The sequence below is a fragment of the Peromyscus leucopus genome, chromosome 20 (assembly GCF_004664715.2).
Source record: "Peromyscus leucopus breed LL Stock chromosome 20, UCI_PerLeu_2.1, whole genome shotgun sequence".
Lineage (NCBI taxonomy): Eukaryota > Metazoa > Chordata > Mammalia > Rodentia > Cricetidae > Peromyscus > Peromyscus leucopus.
Genome location: NC_051080.1, coordinates 13,889,178 through 13,908,513, shown reverse-complemented (window position 1 = coordinate 13,908,513; position 19,336 = coordinate 13,889,178). Strand labels below are relative to the sequence as shown.

The 19,336-nt window shown below is 41.5% G+C and overlaps 1 protein-coding gene across 1 annotated transcript in view; it reads right to left on the bottom strand.

The window, feature by feature from the left end:
* Cpne8 (copine 8) overlaps positions 1-19,336 on the bottom strand; it is a 189,905-nt gene that overhangs the window by 34,929 nt on the left and 135,640 nt on the right. Inside the window, exons 12-14 of the mRNA XM_028869232.2 lie at positions 13,533-13,586; positions 12,525-12,586; positions 1,242-1,288 (exon numbers count right to left, since the gene is read on the bottom strand). Coding sequence (XP_028725065.1) covers positions 1,242-1,288; positions 12,525-12,586; positions 13,533-13,586 — 163 coding nt within the window. The remainder of the gene's footprint in view (positions 1-1,241; positions 1,289-12,524; positions 12,587-13,532; positions 13,587-19,336) is intronic.

Sequence of the window (19,336 nt, the reverse complement as noted above, 5' to 3'; positions counted from 1 at the left end):
GCTTGAATTCCTGTCCTAACTTCCTTTGATGATGAACTGTGATGTGGAAGTATAAGTTAAATAAACCCTTTCCTCTCCAGTTTGCTTTGGTCATGGTGTTTCGTCATAGCAACAGTAACCCTAAGACAGGCATCATCCTCGTAAACACAGGGACGGCAGAAGGTACTGTCAATTAAAAGTGCACTTAACACTCTAACTTTGTAACAGATCTCAGCAACTCCAGAACCCATGGAGCAGCCTCAATTTTCCTTGTTATTGTATAACTTGGGAGCTGTGGCTTGCTGCTGCTGCAGCTCTTTGATATCAGGAGAGAATATCACACAGTACCACGAGTTCAGGAGGAAGATTAAATGGAAAGTTCTGAGCATGGCTTCTAACGAGGCTGTTCTGCCCTCTTGCCTTGCAAAGTTGAATCTTTCTAAGTAGTTTGGGAGTTATTGCAGTTTGGGAATTACCTGTGGGTAAATATAAACTCGTGGCAACTTTGGGCAAAAGTAAATAACAACGGTTTGAAGAATGACTCAGTGGTTAGAAGTACTTAGTGCATAAGCTCAGAATCCTCAGCAGAATGACAGAACCGACCTCTGAAAGTTGTCAACTGACCTCCATACATGGGCTGTGACGAATGCCTACTCACACTCATACATGCACACCATACACATGCACACCATACACATGCACAAATAGCAATAAACAGAATAAAAACTGAAAAAAGATAAAGCAAGGCTCATGTTTTTAGGATATAATGTGGTCATTCCATTCAAAATAAACTTGGCTCAGAATAAGATTAAATTTCCATTATTTTTCCTCCTTACAATATTTTTACATGAATCATTAATGCCCATACAAAAACATCATACATCAATCCTATCTAATGAATCAGGTGTCCTGATATTAGTAAGTGAGTAAAATTATGATGGCATCCCATTTTCAGGAGTAAGTTCACACAGAGGTGCTTGAAGAATGGGGTCTCTAATTAGACACACTTCAGAAATGGCTTAGATACATAATGGATTTAACTACATCTAAAATCAGTAATCATTGGAAAGAAATATGAAATAGTAAAATGTTTCAGCATGTGGTTAATCTGTCGTAGATTTTTGCTATAGTTCTACATTTTTGTATATCTAAACTGCTATGTAATGTTAAAATAAAGACAAAATTTTAGGACATTTGATGAAAAGGCAAATTTGTCACTTCATTGGCAGCAGTTCTCACTGGGGAACAGTGGAAGCACTCACCGTTGGACGCTGTGAAGTCAATGGCCACAGTGAAGTTGATCTGAGTTCTAGAGCACAAGAAAAAGGGGTCACCAAGTAAGCAGCTGCACACCCAGGAGGTTACTGTCCATTTTCGGTCTCACAAATTTTCTTAAGTGTTAAATGTGAACAAATATAACATCTATTAGACAGCCTTAAAATAGGCAGATTTACTAGGTAAGAGTACGTTTAGAATGTCTTTGTGTCATGATAGTGTAAAACAAACAGTCATTTGAACAAGATTAGCTCGGTTTTGAGCTCAGGAGCCATGCAAGTGGCTGAGCAAAGAGTACACAAGCAATTGTGAGTTCAAGTCCAGCACTCATAGTTAACTGCTGCCTTTGAGACCACCAGTGAAACGGTCACACGCCTCTACAACATCAGTCCTTAAACTGCCTTTCAAAAGTCCTGAAGATAGAACCCTCCTCTCTGTTTTTGAGAACTGACATAGTTCAAGTGACAGTCTGCATCAGGCTGGCATGGTAACCTCCACCTATTTACCTGTTATTGATAGATATAGTGATAAGATATGAGTATATATTCTAATTTTCAGCAGTTAGTCAATACACAAATTTGCTTTGCTTGCTTAGTTTCTCTTTTAAATGAGTTAGCTTTTTTCTTTCCTTCCCTTACTCCCTCCTTCCTTCCCTCCCTCCCTCCCTCCCTCTCTTCTCTTCCCTTCCCCTTCCTTCCTTCCTTCCTTCCTTCCTTCCTTCCTTCCTTCCTTCCTTCCTTCCTTCCTCTATCCCTCTCTTCCTCCCTCCCTCCTTCCTTCCTTGCTCCTCCTGCAATTCTTTTGTTCTATTACAAACTAAGCATTTGCATTTCACTTTGGGGGACACTCATGACATTTATAGTTATGATACCCTTCCTATCTTTCCAAAGACAAAAGCCATAATAAATGGCAGGGCCATTACTTCAGTGACAATGTAAGCCCACCTGCAAATCTCCCCTTCTTGTGTTATTATTTAAACAACACTTCATTAAAGGAAAATAAGTGTCTACTTTAAGGACACGTTTAACATACTTTAAAGTTAAACTATTTCATGTAAAAAAAAAAAAAAGATACCCTTGACAAACTGAACAAAGTCTGAAACTTTCTGACACCAGTGATGACCATGATGACAGTGGTGCCTACCTTGATGTCCATCCTGGCCAGGATGAGACTTAGATATGAATGGTGCCTGACTCTACAAGGGATGACTCATCCCTAGCAGGCTTGAGGACCAGCCAAGTAATAAAGATACTTTCTGAGAGCCAGCCTGGGTCTGCCTGATGGTCTTAGCAACAGCAGCTGAAACGTGATCTGGAGATGACCTGGACCAATGTGAGGCAGCCATGTCACACCAGTAGATGCATATTCATCAGACCTCCCCCACGGTGGGGTAGAGGGTATTTAAGGCCTGCCTCTTCACGAATAAACTGAGCTTGTTGTTTTGACGTTCTCCCAGAGTCTGTGTGGTTTGACTCTGCGCCTACTTGGCCCCCACCCCCAAAGGGAACAATAGCAAAGGACCCTGCTACATCTGGTGCCAAAACCCAGGACATTTGGTACTGGAACAGGGTCTGTTTGTCTCCCTTTACTCATGTGCGGCACTGGTTGAGAAGCCCCCTTGAGCGGTACGTTTCAGTGAGTAGGCCCCTCTAGGTTGGCTCTGAGAAGCCCCCTTGAGTGGTATATTTCGGTGAGTAGGCCCCTCCACGTTGGTTCTGTAAATTCGGTCCCTTCAGCGGGTAAATGCTGGGACCCCCACTTTCTTCTTTTTGTTTGTCTTGTTGGTGAGTTTGTCTGTGTGGTAGGGTGGCACATACTTTTGTTCAGGATTGCCTAGCTTTCCTTATGAGGGCTGGACCCTCAGGCAACACAGCCACAGTCTGACTATTTTTAGTTATGTATATGTGTGTGTGTGTGCATGTGCGTGTGTGTGTGCATGTGAATGCATGCATGTGCTTGTGGGTTGTATGCCTGAAGAGATGGCTCAACAGTTAAGAATGTGTGTTGTTCTCCAGAGAACATGTGGAAACCTGATCTTTGGATGAGAGTTCTGTTTTGGGCCAGAAAAAGGCAAGTGGCCCCAGGAGTAACTCTCCAATTGTTTTTTACGCCCGTTTTGTTGACTATAATTGCTGGCCTAAAGTCATCCTCTCCTCAGGCCCACAATAAGCACTGTCAGAAACAGTGTAACACCAACTTATCGCCTTCATTCCATCCATGACTGTTATTTCCCCTGCCTCTGCTGGCAAGGAGATGGATGAGAATAGGCGTAAAGTGAAGGAAAGGGATGGAAAGAGAGAGGAAATGATTGCAGCAGCTTCTAAGCCTACACCGGCATCCCCTCTCTCTGTTCCCCCCATGCCTCCAGTGGCTACCCCGCCACTGCAGTATCCACAGAGTGATTTGAATGGATGTCTGCTTGCCAAGACAGCTGCTCCCCATATCTTCCAGCCTATTCCACCTACGGTGCCGCACATGCCCACCATGTCATTTCCAGTTAATGTGGGCCCCAATGCGGCCAACCAGCCATGAATACCTGCCACTCTTGCAGACCTGTCTTTGGTCCGTAAGGCTGCTAATGAATCAGGTCCTGACTTGACGTATTTTGAGCAAGTCCTATGGCAATGGGCCATGCATTTACAGATTTATTATGACTGGCACCATTTGATGAAGGCTGTGTTTTAGAGCCTGCGGTCTTCCTTAATTGGCGAACTGCCTGTGATGACCAGGCCGAGGCTCGGGCTCATTTTAATATACAGTAGCAACACTCTGTTCCCCTATTAACCCCAGGGTAGAGGGTATGCTTGCATTTTCCCCCAGAATACCACCACACTGATATGGATACCCTCCAGAGATGTGTGTCCGGAAACAGACCAAGAGACTTTGGACAAAGAAGAAGCTTCAGAAGGGTTCACCATAGAAGGTGGCCACAAAGGCGACCCTACAGGTCTTATTGGCTCTCAGACACCTAGATCAGAGTCCTCCTAGAGAGATAATGCACATATGGCTCACTGAGATACAGAAGGCTACTGCCTAAAGCCCAACACCCGGAAAGTTCTCCAGGATGGATGCTCTTCCAGGGCTGGCTGGTAGTCAATGACGGATAGGAGCTTGTTTGGCAAGCCAATATAAGACAGGCACAATCCATTATGCTGAGCTCTCCTGAGGTGGGGTCAACAGGGTTAGGGTAATGCACCCTAGCTCCCACTGAGCATGTCTTATAAAATAATAAAAGGGGTGGATATGTGGGATGACTCATCCCTAGCAGGCTTGAGGCCCAGCCAAGTAAAAAAGATACTTTCTGAGAGCCAGCTTAAGTCTGCCTGAGGGTCTTAGCAACAGCAGCTGAAACATGATCTGGAGATGACCTGGACCAATGAGAGGCAGCCATGTCACACCAGCAGATGCATATTCATCAGACACCCCCCCCCCCAGGGTTGGGTAGAGGGTACATAAGGCTTGCCTCTTCCTGAATAAACTAAGCTTGCTGTTGTTTGGACATTCTCCCAGAGTCTGTGTGGTTTGACTCTGCGCCTACTTGGCCCATGGCCCCAAAGGGAACAACAGCAAAGGACCCTGCTACAACTCTAGAACTAAATCATCAAACCCATCACACTCCACTAACAAGCATTTCCTTTTCAGATTCAGCCTCAAAAATCCCACATGCAATCCTGGGATTAACTCGAATGTACACCCCTCCCTAAAGAAGAATCAACTTCTTGTATTTATATGTAACAAAGTCAATGTAGATTCCTTTTATTAGCCACTCAGTAACATTTTCCTCGGAGTAGAAATTGGGTTTTGAGGCTAGGAATCCAGGCTCACAGGGAGCTTCATTCTGATCAGCATGAATCAAAATGAGTACAAGTTTTAGAGAAGCAATACAGTATGACAGTTGGAAGAACATTCCGGATAACTCTCTCCCTTTGAGGGGCTAAAAAGAAGAACCACTCCCACCCCACTGATGTCTATGTCGTGGTCGCGGACTGGACTGTAATGCAGGGTGATTAGGCAGCGGCACAGAAAGAGTAGGGCTGAGTCTGAAAGAACTGGATTTGAGTCTCGGCAACTTGCTTGTGACCTTGGCCAAATTTCAATATTTTTAGAGGGCAGGGTCACAGTAGCTCAGGAACAGAAAGAGACAAGGGAAGTACTGTATGCATAAAACATATCCCATATAAATACATACAATATAAGAAATTGCTTAAGAAACAGACAAGAGAAAGCAGAATGTCAGGAGACCTCGTCGGTGGTGCTGTTCTGGAACATGAAGCAAGCTCGCCTGGCAAAGTGTGCCCATTCGTATTAACATCGTTTGTGCTGCAGCTCGGTGAGGGCATGCATTTAACAAGTGTCCCTATTTTATTTCGCCACCTTCCTGAAGCTGAGAATGTCTGAAAAATCCTCCAGCATGATGGGTGGCAGGGGTTATCAGCAGAGCTATCAAAAGAGAGCTATGCACATGACCTGGCCTCTCCGATTTCTGTAGTTGTTACTGTGAGCTAGCTATCAGGAGGGAATATGGGCATGTTCAGGACTGTTTTCATTTATTCCCCAATTCAAATCCTGTCCAGTTGCACAAACTAAACATAAGGAATCCTGAAGGTGGAGCCTCCCATCCCTGTTTAATTTTGTTAAACACAGATTCACATTCTGTAGCTGGTGGGATCCAGAACCACCCACCTCCAGCAGCCCTCTCTAGGCGTGGAGTTATCAGGACCATGCTTCTGCCCTGATGTAACTAATATGCAATCTAGTTTACATTGTGGTTTGGTTGTCTGCTCTGACTCTCTGATTTATTGCTGTGAGCACTGGTACCCAGACTAGTCCTCCTTGATACCATTTCAATATGAGCTAACCCCTGAAGCCTTTTCTGCCTCAGCGCTTCCTTTTTCTTTAAAGTAATCAATTATTAACTGACAAACAGAACACTGCCTGATTCAAACAGTGCTTCATGCCCTCTTCTGTTTTCTGTGGGCACCAGGAATACAAGTGAGGTGCAGACATGCATGCAGGCAGAACACTCATTCATACACATAAAATAAAATTGAGAACTCCTGCTTCCCATGTACTAGTCATGATTGGCCCATAGAGATCAGGTTTTCATACAAATGCAGATTCGAATGTAACTTGGGAAGGCTACTTTACTTCTGGACACTCTCTTCATAAGAGCATAGTACCTCCCTTGTACCCACCGTTGAAAGGAATTTATTAAGTATTTCAATCATTAATATCCCTGTCACTGATGCTGGTTTTCAGGATCTGGATTGATCTAACACACTTCTGTGAACACTGGAGTGTGCTGTGCTGACCAAGTTTCTGGTCCTACCAGAGATTTAGAGGTTGACCCTCAAAATTTGACCTCCCCTGCTAGATTTCCTTTCCTTCACTCCAGCTATGAGGGTCTGAACCTGCTCAACCCAAGACAGCACCAAAAATGGTCTGTAACACATCTAGGTGCTGCCTCCCTCAAATGGAAAGGGAATTGTCAGTGAGGGATGATGTCATTCTCTGCCCACAAAGATGCAGTTTCATAAACTAACAGCTGTTCTGGTTTTTCGGGACTTTGTGGATTGAGCTCACTGTTTTTTAAATTAAAATTGCTTTAATTAAAATGTAATTACATTAATTTCCTCCTTCCCTGTCCCCCTTCCAGTCCCTGCCATGTCCCCTCTCACTCCCTATCAAATCAATAGCCTCCTTTTTATTATTGTTGTGACATGTATATGTGTATAAATACCTAAATACAACCTGTCAATTCCCCCTCTCTCAGCAGTGATTAGATACTTGTAGTTCTTTTTATAGGCGTGGGAGACCCCATGATATTTCCCCCTCCTGTGTTAGATTCTCTACTGATACTATCATTATTCAGGTCTTGTTTAAGGAGCCATATTGTTATGACATCATTGGTATAGCTCCCCAGTTATTTGTAGGAGAGAGCAGACTTCCTGGTCCTCTGGCTCTTATAGTCTTTCTGGTCCCTCTTTCATGATGTTATATAGGAACTTTAAGTGTCAGGGCTACATCGTAGAGTTCAGTGTTTTAAACACAATACAGGGGCCACAAAGTATAATTTCACAAGACATTACCTCACCTTCTCTTTAACTGATAGCTAAAAAAAAATCCCATAACTAATATCAAAACAAACAAATAAAAATGAACCCCTGGTCTATAACACAAGCACTGCTCAAAAAATTCCATTTAAGATGAAGTAGGTGATGGAAAGAAAATTTTGCCTAGTATAAAAACATTGGGTTGTCTATCACAGAGCAGAGCCTGAATCCCTGAATCATAGCAAGCTAGGGGTTGTGTGCACAAATCCTTGCCCAAACTACCAACTTCCCATGGCACAATTTTCTCATATAATAAATAGGTGCCAGTCTTTTAAAAGCAGCAGTTCTCAACCTGTGTGGCCCCTTCATGGGTCAAATGTCAAATATCATGCATAGCAGATATTTATATTATGATTCAAACAGTAGCAAAATTACAATTATGAAGCAGCAATGAAATCATTTTATGGTTGGAGGGATCACCACAACATGAAGAACTGTAATAAGGGGTTGAAACATTAGGGAGGTGGAGAACCACTGCTTTAAAGGAAACAGAATACTGAGTACCTGTATGTGATAAATCAGCAGATCTACAAGCTGCAGAACACACTCCTGAGAAGGCCAGGCTTTTCCAGGTTCATGCTAACTAACCCTTTCCTCTCAGGAGAGACAGTTCTCTTTATACTGCCTTAAGATGTGTTTTTCTTTAATCCTCTCCATACTTGTTGGCTAGTGTTCAGGGTCAAGCAATGAATTAGAACCACTGCATTCATCACGGGATGAACTGCTGCGGAGAACTTCAAAACAGCAACATCCCTGTGACCTCCCGATACACAGTCTGTGTGGTGGCATCTGCAGAAGCACTAGCAAGGACAGATTTTCCACCCACCCTGGATTAGCCCTTGTTTCCTCTCGGTTTTCCCTCCCCAACTTCTAATTGCTCTCCAGAGTGCAAGTCCTTTAGAGATAGAAGCATGCTTTCCACAGCTGTTCTCTCAAATAAATGATTACAGAAGCTCACATACTTCAAAGAGAATTCCCCTTTAGAGAGATGATTGACCCCCCAATTAGCAGGAGAAGGTTTACAGTGCTTTGACAGCCCTCTGCTGGATCCACCCCTCCCTTCCTCTGCTCGGCGCGAGGCTAGACATCTCTTGACTTCCAAGCCTATTTACTTTGTTAACTTCAAGTATTTTACTTTCGTTTCTAATTGGCATGCAAAGAAATGGGTTTCCATATCGGATTTTCATGCATATATCATTTGCTTGACCCTCCTCCCAACTTTTCCCTTTAAATATACAAATTTAGTCAGGTGGTGGTGGGTGACTTACACCTTTAATCCTAGCACTTGGGAGGCAGAGGCAAGTGGATCTCTGTGAGTTTGAGGCCAGCCTGTTCTATAGAGTGAGTTCCAGGACAGTCAGGATGGCTTCACAGAGAAACTCTGTCCCAAACAATAAACAAACAAACACATTTAGAATCAAGCATTAACTAAAACAAGTTTTTATGTGTAAAGGTCTCTTTCCTATGTGTTGGTTTAGATGAGACAGGAAAGCATCCCCTGTTTGTTTACAGAAGAAAGGCTAGCTTCTATTAGATTTATCTCCATTCAGAGCCGCAGTGTTTAGCATTCTACTGCTTTGATGAGTACAAAGCTCTTAGATGCCCCTACAAGGAACCCTATTTTTTTAAAAAAAGTTCTAGGCATGCATATTCAAACAAGAAATCAGATTAGAAAAAACTTTATAGTGTTGCCTGCTCTGGCAAAGCACGCTCCCTGAGGCAACATTCAAAGTAGTGCCATACATTTTATAAAACCAGGTGAGCATTTTGCATTTTTGAAACAGCTCTAAGTGTTTTTAAGGAAAACTACCATGCGGCTGATTTGTAAATTCTCTGATAGTTAGCTAGCCTTTCAAATAAGCAAAATCAAGGCATTCACACTGGCCTTTAAAATGAGCTGATGATACATGGGTAGCCCTGTCTTCTCTCTTCTCCCATAAAGGCTTTTATTACTTGTAACTGGGAGAGAGTTATCTATAATCTTTTTATCTATAATCTATTTAGCTATAATCTTTACAAGGTTTAGGGTCAGAATCAAGATGTGGGTGGGATGAACAGTATTGTCTGAAAACAGTATTTACTTTCCAGAGGAGCTTAACTAAAAGATAAACCTCACTGACTTTGTTCATATAAATTTATCTTTTCTCTCCCTGTCTTTGAGAACTGAAAATTACCACCACTAACATTATGGAAAGCAAATGTGATAAAGCACATTGATATTTTAAATCCATTGAAGGTTTCAGGAAACACTGGCTAGTATTTACTGAGGGTTGGAACTATACAAAATCCAGTCCCACAGTTACTTTGAGTCAGGCATCATTATTTTTATTCCTACTTATTAGAAACAGAAACAGGTTCTGGTGGGAAGAGGCAGGCCGGCCTACTGTTTGAAACATGCGGTTAAGTTGAGACTCATGGCCATAATTACGCACTGCTGTAAGCCTCAGCAACCCTCTCTTAACTCTGCTGAAATATTCAAATTATGTCCCAGAATTTATTCACATAGTATCTTTCCAATGCCACTCTCTTCCACTCCTCCTATCATGACAGGAAGAAAATTAGCAGTGTATGCTCCTGATCTCAGTATTTCATCCTCCAAACAACATCAGAATAAAAGTCCAGGAACAGTGATTTCTGGTAGAGGCAAAAAAAAATTATACTTTAATTTTTTTTAACTTTTATTACCTTTAAGAATATACAGACTTCAATATCAAGTATCTATAAAACAAACTTTCTGGGAGTTTTAATGTGAACAAAGATAATATACAGTCTGAAGTGCATTTCACTCCAAAATACTGGAGAAATACCAAATGAGAGCATTTCTCTCTTCCTCCAACCACAGGTGATATTGGTAAGGAACACAGTCTCTGACATTTAAATTTTCATGCTCTGGCTGTATTATGAATTGTACTTCATGAAGCATCAGTAGTCGGTCAGTACATAATCAGGTTTTATATTGCTCTGAGATTTTAAAAAGCATGCTTAAATCTCCTTGGCCCATTTTTTTAAACTATCCTAGAAACTCTGCATACAACCCTGCTACATCTTCTTTTTATCTTCTTCTTCTTTATTTCCTTTTCTTTAATTATTTTGGTGATGGTATAAGACACAGAGAGTAAAGGTGGATGCAAGGGTTTATAATTCGGCCAATGGTAAGCTCACTGGGTTTAGAATCTGATCGTAGCCTGGAGTGTTGGTTTATTTTACTGTTTCTAGTGTCACCCTGCAAATAAAAGGCCAGGCCACATGGGCTAACTCTAGAAGGAACTCTTCTGATGTGTGTGCAAGAGGTTTTAAACCAGGGCAGAAGGTCCTGCGAAGGGTAGCAAAGCATTGCTGTGAGGTCTGCGCTCCACGCTACCCTCGAAGGCTGTCTTCAGTGAAAATCCCCAACCCTTCAATGGACCTAGAGGAAGAGTGGGAGGAAGATGCAGGAGCCTACAAGCCTTCTTTTTTCAATGCCTCTCAAGAAAGGCTTTTGCAGAGACCTGGGACTGACTAAAAGGACAGATGATTGGTGCTGGGGGAAGGAGACTCACTTATCTTTGGGGATGTGACTACCAGTAGGCTGTCCATGTGCTAGTGATGACCCCCACATACATACAGCACTAACTGCACTTCTGAGGTTATTATATTTCTTTTTAAAAAAGAAGAGGGCACGATGTAGGGAGGTGACGTGTTGAACAGGGGATCTGGGGAAGTTTTGGTGGGGAGGGGGAGGCTGGAATTAGATATGATCTTATTTCATTGTATACATGTATGGAATTCTCAAGGAATAAATTAAATAAAAATAAAATTTAAAATACAGTGACCTATTTAATTAGTAAATTTGCAAAACTAAAAGAAGGGACAGTCTTGAGTAAGAGTTAGAATTTGGCAAACATTCATGCACAGATGTTAGGAGTATGAACCAGGACATCTTTCTAGCAATATAATCAATACAGAATGAATGGTAAGAACATATTCCATGTGATCCTGCAGCGTCTTCTCTATGCAGTGAACTTAAAGGCATTCTTGTTGAAGTGTGGTCAGTGCTGTTCACCACAGTTTTATATTCATTTAATTGAAGTAACTGTGTTACTGGAGGGCTTCTCTCCAGGTTCCCCAAGCCCCGCAGTCCCACAATCCACGTATAAAATAATCACTCAGACGCTTATATCACTTACAAACTGTATGGCTGTGGCAGGCTTCTTGCTAACTGTTCTTTTATCTTAAATTAACCCATTTCTATAAATCTATACCTTGCCACATGGCTGGTGGCTTACCAGAGTCTTTACATGCTGCTTGTCCTGGTGGTGGCTGCAGTGTCTCTCTCCTCAGTCTTCCGCTTCCCAGAATTCTCCTCTCTCCTTGTCCCACCTACTTCCTGCCTGACCGCCTACTTCCTGCCTGGTCACTGGCCATCAGTGTTTTATTTATATAGAATGATATCCACATAACTGTCCTTGGTAGTTTTATGGAGGGAACCTCAAATGATAAAATGCCTCCATCATACCATGCTGTAGGCAGGATTGTAGGACATTTTCTTAGTAATTGATAAGGGATGTCTCAGCCCATGGTAGATGGTGCCATCGCTGGGCTGGTCCTGGGTTCTATAAGAAAGCAGGCTGAGCAAGCTATGAAGAGCAAGCCAGTAAGCAGTACCCCTCTGTAGCCTCTGTATCAGCTCCTGCCTCCAGGTTAAGGTCCCTACCCAATTTCCTTTGGGAACTCTGTCCCCTACAAGTTGCTTTTGGTCATGGTGTTTTGTCACAGCAATAGGAGCCCCAGCCAGGACAAAACGCAATGGCATGTGCAGCTTGTGTTTCTGTGAAGGTCTGAAATAAAGGTGACATCAAAATATTCACAAGTGGAGCCCAGAATGATGGCTTAGTGGGTAAATGTGCCTGCTGCTAAGCCTAAGGACTTGAATTCCTTCCCTGGAGCCCACAGTGGGAAAGGAAAGGACCAATTCTTGCAAAGTATCCCCTGAGTTCATCCACCCAGGCTCTGTCTGTGATATGTATGTACTGCCCCAGTACACATGCTAAAATTGATTATATATGCATACCTATTATATGTACATACATATGTATATAGAACAATCAGTTGCTTCTGTGGTCATGGAAACAAACTATACACAAAAAAATACTGTGCAAGTTTTAGAAGATGACTTACCCTCCTTTAATATAGTCTAAGAAGGAGACTTCTGTTTCCACCAAGAAAGACAGTAAAGTTACCTAGAGAGAGAGAGAGAGAGAGAGAGAGAGAGAGAGAGAGAGAGAGAGAGAGAATATGAATTACTTGCTAGTATTGACTGTAGTCCCAACATGGATTGGACATGGACAGTTTTCTACTAAAGAGAATATAATATTCCCTAACATTTAAAAAATAACTAAAGACATTATTATTTATTAAAACTGCTGGGACATGCATTTGAGGTGATCAGAAGGAAAGGGATGAAAGGCAGCATTAATTATCTAATTCCTCTCTCTGACTGTGAAGAATAGCAGGGAAGTCACCTGCAGGGACACAATGCTGTTACAGCTACATGTGGACTCACCAAGCTGAGCTGTGCAAGCAATGGCCATTTCTGCTACTGTGCTCTAATAAGGCTGTCTAGTATTTGATTCGTTATGATTAATACAAAACTTTAAAAGAAAATGAAGACAATTTAAGGCTTTGTTTCTTCTAAGTAAAGTTAATTTTAGGAAAAAAATTTTGTTTTTGTTTTTGTTTTTTTAAATCTGAAAATAGGGTGCTCTTTGTTTTTTCCATTTTCTGACTACCTTTGCCCTGCCACCCGGTCCTGACCTCCACCAGCATCCCCAGAACTGATATTTGAGATTCCATCAGTGAGAGTATTGATCTCCCAGGTCAAGCTTAGAAGTCACTGAGTAATGCATTCATTCTGAGCTTGACCTTTTGGCACTGAATCCCACTGAATAGAGAAGTCAGAACAGCCCCTCTGCCTCCTTGGACAGAAGCCAGCATGGAACCCAGCCACTGCCTCCATCATCTCTTCTCCAGGACCACCCTCCCTAGGAAGATGATGCTCCCACCACATGCCTTTGTTTTGAGATGCTAAGTGAAGTAAATCTCTTTCTGAGATCATTTCAGTATGCTCCAAACTGTTAAGTCCTTTCTGATTCGTGACTTTAACCAATATCATTAAATGTGACTTACTGTTCCTGAATTGGTGTATTTTTTCTTTTTTCCTTTCTTTTTGGGATTCACCACCTTGAAAAGCAAATAAAGCAATTAAGATGTTAGATTCCCTCACATTAAAAACACATGTGTTCCAGCTTGCCACGTTCACTTCTTGCACACTCCCAGGACAGTACCTTTACAGTAACTCTTAGGTAGTCCCTTGGCCAACTTCTCTGCTAAAATCTCTAGTGGCCATCTTTAAAATAAGTCTTTTGTTCCTAATAGCTTTCATTCTCTTTGTTTTGATTACCTAGGATCATGTATATATTTTTATAAGGATCTATTTTGTGTATTTATTTATGTGTATGTATGTGTTTATGTATCTGAGAGTGATTGTATGAGTGTTTGTGTGTGTGTGTGTGTGTGTGTGTATATGTATGTGTGTGTGAGAGAGAGAGAGAGAGGAGAGAGAGAGAGGGGCTGTCTGCTACATGCATGGGGGTGCTATGGACAAAGTTCCCAGAAAAAAAAGCTGTACCTTCAAGATGAACCTCCTGCATGGCTGATCAGAATTTCACTGATAGTGGAGAGGTGTTGTAATAAGGCAAGACAGTGCAGAGGTTCTTCATCTTGTATTCTTGCTGAGGCCATTGCAGGTTTAACTGAAATACAATCTCCTTGATGGAGAATCTGTGGAAAATTATCCACCTGTATTCTAAGACCCAAGCCAAGATGCTCCGGTTAACTTGCTTCTGTTAAATAGCTTGCTTCTTTAAAGAACTCTGTAGCTGCTGAGTAAGATGCTAGGCATTTGTAGGCAAGATGCAGTTCTTGCTTTCAGAGACCATTTTCTCTGGATACTTGAGGCTATACCTGGGTCCCTGAATACCTAAGTATAGTCCCAGCTGGCTGGAATAAAGACTTTCAATTGACTATAGACTGTGTCTGAATGGTCATCTCTGGTGGGCTCCCGATAACAGTTGGAAAGTTGCAAGGCCAGAACCAAATTGCCTTGAGCAATCATTAGTCCTCTCAACAGATGTTTACTGGCCCCCACTGAACCTGACCTAACAGCTGCATGAACATTAGGTAAATCATTTGGTGTGTATAAATTAAGCACTACTTCTTCTTTGGAATGTGTTAACTCTTCAGACCTCTACCTTCTAGCAACCACAAAACTAAGTGTTCCATCAACAGTGCCTTAGGTTTACAATAAAGATGTCTTCCATTTGCCTGTACTCCACCTCTCTGATGCTTCCACCAACATATTTTCTTTTTACTGTATATTCAAACCTGATTTTTAGTAAGAGTTTTGTTGTTGTTGTTTTTAACAGAATTTACTACTATTCAGGGAGCCAACTTGCAACACTGGGTTTTACCACATTGTGGGAGGTCCAGTTCAGTGCAATTAATGAAAAAAAAACTTTATAGAAACATTATTTAACATTTGCATTAATATCAGGTCTACCAACATGTTCTTTTTTTTAAGTCTTCATTTTTTAATTTCCCTGTTATAAAAACTTCACAAAACGTCTTCCACTTTAGAACATAGAATCTGGGGTTCCCAGATCATAGCCACTTATATTTGGCTCCAGATAAATTATCTCTTTTCATTTTGAGGTGGGAAATGTTCTTTTGCAATGAGAGTTTATCAAGTAGATAGGAAGAGGGCCTGGGATCCCTTGGAGTTGGAGTTATAGGTAGTTGTGGGAATGAAACTCAGTCCCTCTGGAAGAGCCGCAAGTGCTCTTGACCACTGAGCCCTCTCTACAGTGTCAGACACAGCTTCTGGATTTCAATGCGGCCTTTAAGATCAAAGTATTTGAATAAACTGCAACCTGATGGTAGTAGCATATAACTGAGAAAGCTGAGACAGGAGGATTATGAAATTGAAACCAGTCTGGGTTACACAAAGTGGGAGCTATCCCTCCACAAAAGAAAGGAAGAATAGAAGAAAGAAAGGAAAAGAAGGGAGAAAAGGGAGGAAAGTCATAGGTTGCTAAAGAAAAGTATAACTGAAAGATGTAACTTGCCTTTTATTAAAAGTAAATAGCAAATCGCCTAATATGTGAATATTCAGAGAGACTTATGAACAAAGCTATTGTTTATAATGCTAATAATCACACAGATACCCACCACACAGTAGCTGATAAGGATAGACTTATGCACATACTGTGGCATGAACATTGGGTTGAAGACTGTAGCAAAATTACAATATAGAAGCAGAGAAAGAATGAAAGCCCTTCTGTACTGGGGCTTGATCTGAGGAACACATCATGTGTGAGAAAAGCCTCCAATGTACAAACAGAGGTAGCAGGAGCTGAGAAAAAAATAAATGTCCTATAAAGGGTCAGTCTTGGTGGCAACACTTTTGGGGCTTTTCCTTCATTAGTCCAATCTAACAACATGTTTACTAAAAATCTCTGTTAATTTTCAAATGAAAAGTTATATGAACATAATTTCAACAAGCAACAATGATCAAAATCTTAGTTTATTAAAGTATTCCATTCCAGTCAATTGTATATCTACATAAAGTCTATATGACTTTAAAATGTCCTCATACTTACTTAAGGCCACCCACAGTCCCATCAATAACGCCTTACCAACTCTCTGTAAGTAAGCCCAAGAAATTCCTGGGTTCTTCAGGGTAAACTTTGATGAAATTGAACTTTGGTCTGTCGTTAGGACCATATAAAGAGGGGATAGACATTGCTTACTCTCCCCTCCCCCAGGGAGATAACTCTCACAGCAGATAGTAAGTTCATTTGTTAATGCTGGTATTAAAAAAGAAAAATATCAAATGATGTAAAGATGAAAGTTGCTTTAGTAAAGAAGGATTTATGTATGAAGATTAAGGTAGATGGATATTTACCAAGTGGGAAAAAATGAAAAGCTTTTGCAAGTTATTAAGGTCTGACTAAGTTATTTGAGGTACGTGATGGATGAGACTTAGAGATAATATGTATGACATAAAGGTTTCTAAGGTCTATGATCAATAATACAAAAACTGGCTAAAATATCAAATCAACGTTTATTTACAACTATTTGGCTGTTCAGATATTATACAGTAGTGAAAAGTGCAAGTGTACTGATCTGTGTGTTTAATAACCATACTTGGAGGCTATTCTAATGTGGTCAGAGGAACTGAAAGGGAGAATATTTCTCCTTTGCCCTCTAAGGTTAATGAGGTCCCAGGGGACTGTGCTCATCTCTAGAAATGTTAGGAAACTATGAAGAGTCACCTGCTCACTTGTTCAGGGAGGCCAAGGGACTCTACTCAATGAATTCTAACCTAGCGTTCAGTCTACATAAAGACAAGTAATCACACAAGAGAAATGTCTTTAGTGCTTTCACAGGAAGCCACTACCAGGCCAAGTTAAGCCTTTGCCCTATCCTCACATAGATGGACAGCTGGTAAAAAGAAAGGCTGGAGGCATCTGAGATTCCTTATGAGCCCAAGTGACTCCCAAGGCTGGGATCCTCAATGGGCCTTATCAGTGTAAAAACAAAAATAAATTTTGGCTACCTATATATATGGTCTTAAACATCCATTAGGAAAGTATAACCAAGATTAAAATGATCACTGTGTTTTTCTAACAATTCAAAGGATGACAGGCCTCAGTCATTACACTTAACCACATGAAATGTTACTTGAACTAGTTCTCACTAATGATCCTATTTCTGACACCACACACACACACACACACACACACACACACACACACACACACACACACCAGATATAGGACAGGACCTTAGCTTACATCAGTAACTTCAGGATCTATGCACACCTGAGAAAAACAGGCCTGCCTATCTTATTAAATACTGAGGCCAAGTCGAAAAGCTGTACTCATCAACAATAGAACACCGTCTCTTTCTGTAAGAGCACTTATCACAATTACTCATAGAATGTGTCATTATGCACCCTAACCACACATTCCCTGATCCAAGAAAGTTGGTGGATACCCTGTCAGCAAACTCACAGGTTTAGGAAATGATTCAGGATATACAAGTTGTACCCTTGGAACTTTTCTAGACAATCCTATAAAAAATTCTATTTCTCTTTCACTTTAACTAAGTTCTCTTACAAAGCTTCCAGATGCTTGCTCCTTATGCAGGAGTCTGATGTAACAGAAGGATGATGACAGTTGCCCTATCGATAGGGCCCTGGTATGTGTTCCAGGCAGCTGATTATAGTTCACCGTACTAAACAAAACTCAAGTTAATCATGATGTTAAACTCTTAATGTTCCCCACAAGGTTGTAATAGAGGAAATCTAATTGACGATCCTGAATTCATGCTGGCCAATGAAAAATATCTCAAGCTCTTCCACCAAACCAATGCCACAGTTTATAATGGACAGTGATGACAACAGTCAACCACTTTGCCTATAACACCAATGACAAAGATGACTTTCTTCCCTATTCTCCAATAAGGGCCACACTGCTCAAACTATTTTCTTAACTACACTCGTAGTGGGGTTATGGTAGTCCCAATAGTCTCAATTTTATATATTACAGTACAACTCACTCTTGTAACACGGATGCATACTGTCATCACATGGTTGTATTATGTAACATGAATTGCCAAATGGTCTTATTAATAGAAAAAACTTGGAGCCAGATATTGGGGTGAAAGCTGAGATATCAGAGGAATAGAACAAGCCAAACCACCAGTTCTTACTGCCAGGAAATCCTCAGCCCCAGAGAGAGCTACTTCCTGTATACTCACACCTATATACTCTGTGCCCTGCCATCTTACTTCCTCTCTCTGCCCAGCTACATCACTTCCTCTTTTTTGCACAGCTCTATCACTTCCTGTCTGTCTATACAGACCTTCAGACCTCTATGGTTAACTAGTGCTGGGATTAAAGGCATGTGTTCCCAGTGTGGCCTTGAACTCACAGAGATCTGGATGAATCTCTGCCTCCTGAATGCTAGGATTAAAGGTCTGTGCTACTACTGCCTGACCTCTGTGTTTAATATAGTGGCTGGCTTTTTCCTCTGATTCCCAGGCAAGCTTTATTTGTTGGAGCACAAATAAAATATCACCACAGTATTATGGTCTGCATTTTTACCATCTGTTAAGTTTTGCTATGGCCTCTTAGACGGATCCTTCTCTGAGGCTCTTTAACTGCTGCCCTTTCTACACCTCTCCTTCTGTAAGTTTGAAGTACTTAAGAGACCTGTATCCCGAGTCCCTAAAATAAGTTTGGGTGACCTCAGAAAAGGTGGATAATGGGCCATCCATCTCATTCTCTTCCTGCCACTCTGGGCATTCTTTTTTAGGACTCAGAACTAAAACAGATAGACTGAAGGCCTCTTTGCATCAATAACCACTCCGTCTCACAAGCTCTTGGGTAACCTTAGAGAAACCTCAGATCAACTTAACATCCTTCAGTACCAACTCAATTCTTTGGCTACTGCAATAGTCCGAAGTGAAAGAGGACTAGACAGCCTGACTCCAGCTAAGGGTGGGACACGGGCCCTCCTCCAGGAACAACACTTCTTCCACACCAGCTAATCCTATCTGGTTCAAGATTGGGCTCAAAGATGTAGAGACCAGACAAAAATTCAATGAAAAACCTTCCCCTATGAGTGGCTTTTGGTCCCTCCCCCCACTTTGCCTCCCCTCCCACCTCAAGCACCTGATCCTTATTATCCACATACTTAGGGTTTTGCCCTATTTCTTAACTGCTTTAGTTACTGGAACCACCTCCCTTAAAATAACCAGACTCCCCCCATACATGAACAGGAATATTCCACATAAGCCTCCTCGTGGCTCACTCCCTACAACAGCTCTTTTCCTTCCTGATACGTCTGCAAGATGATCTTTTGGCT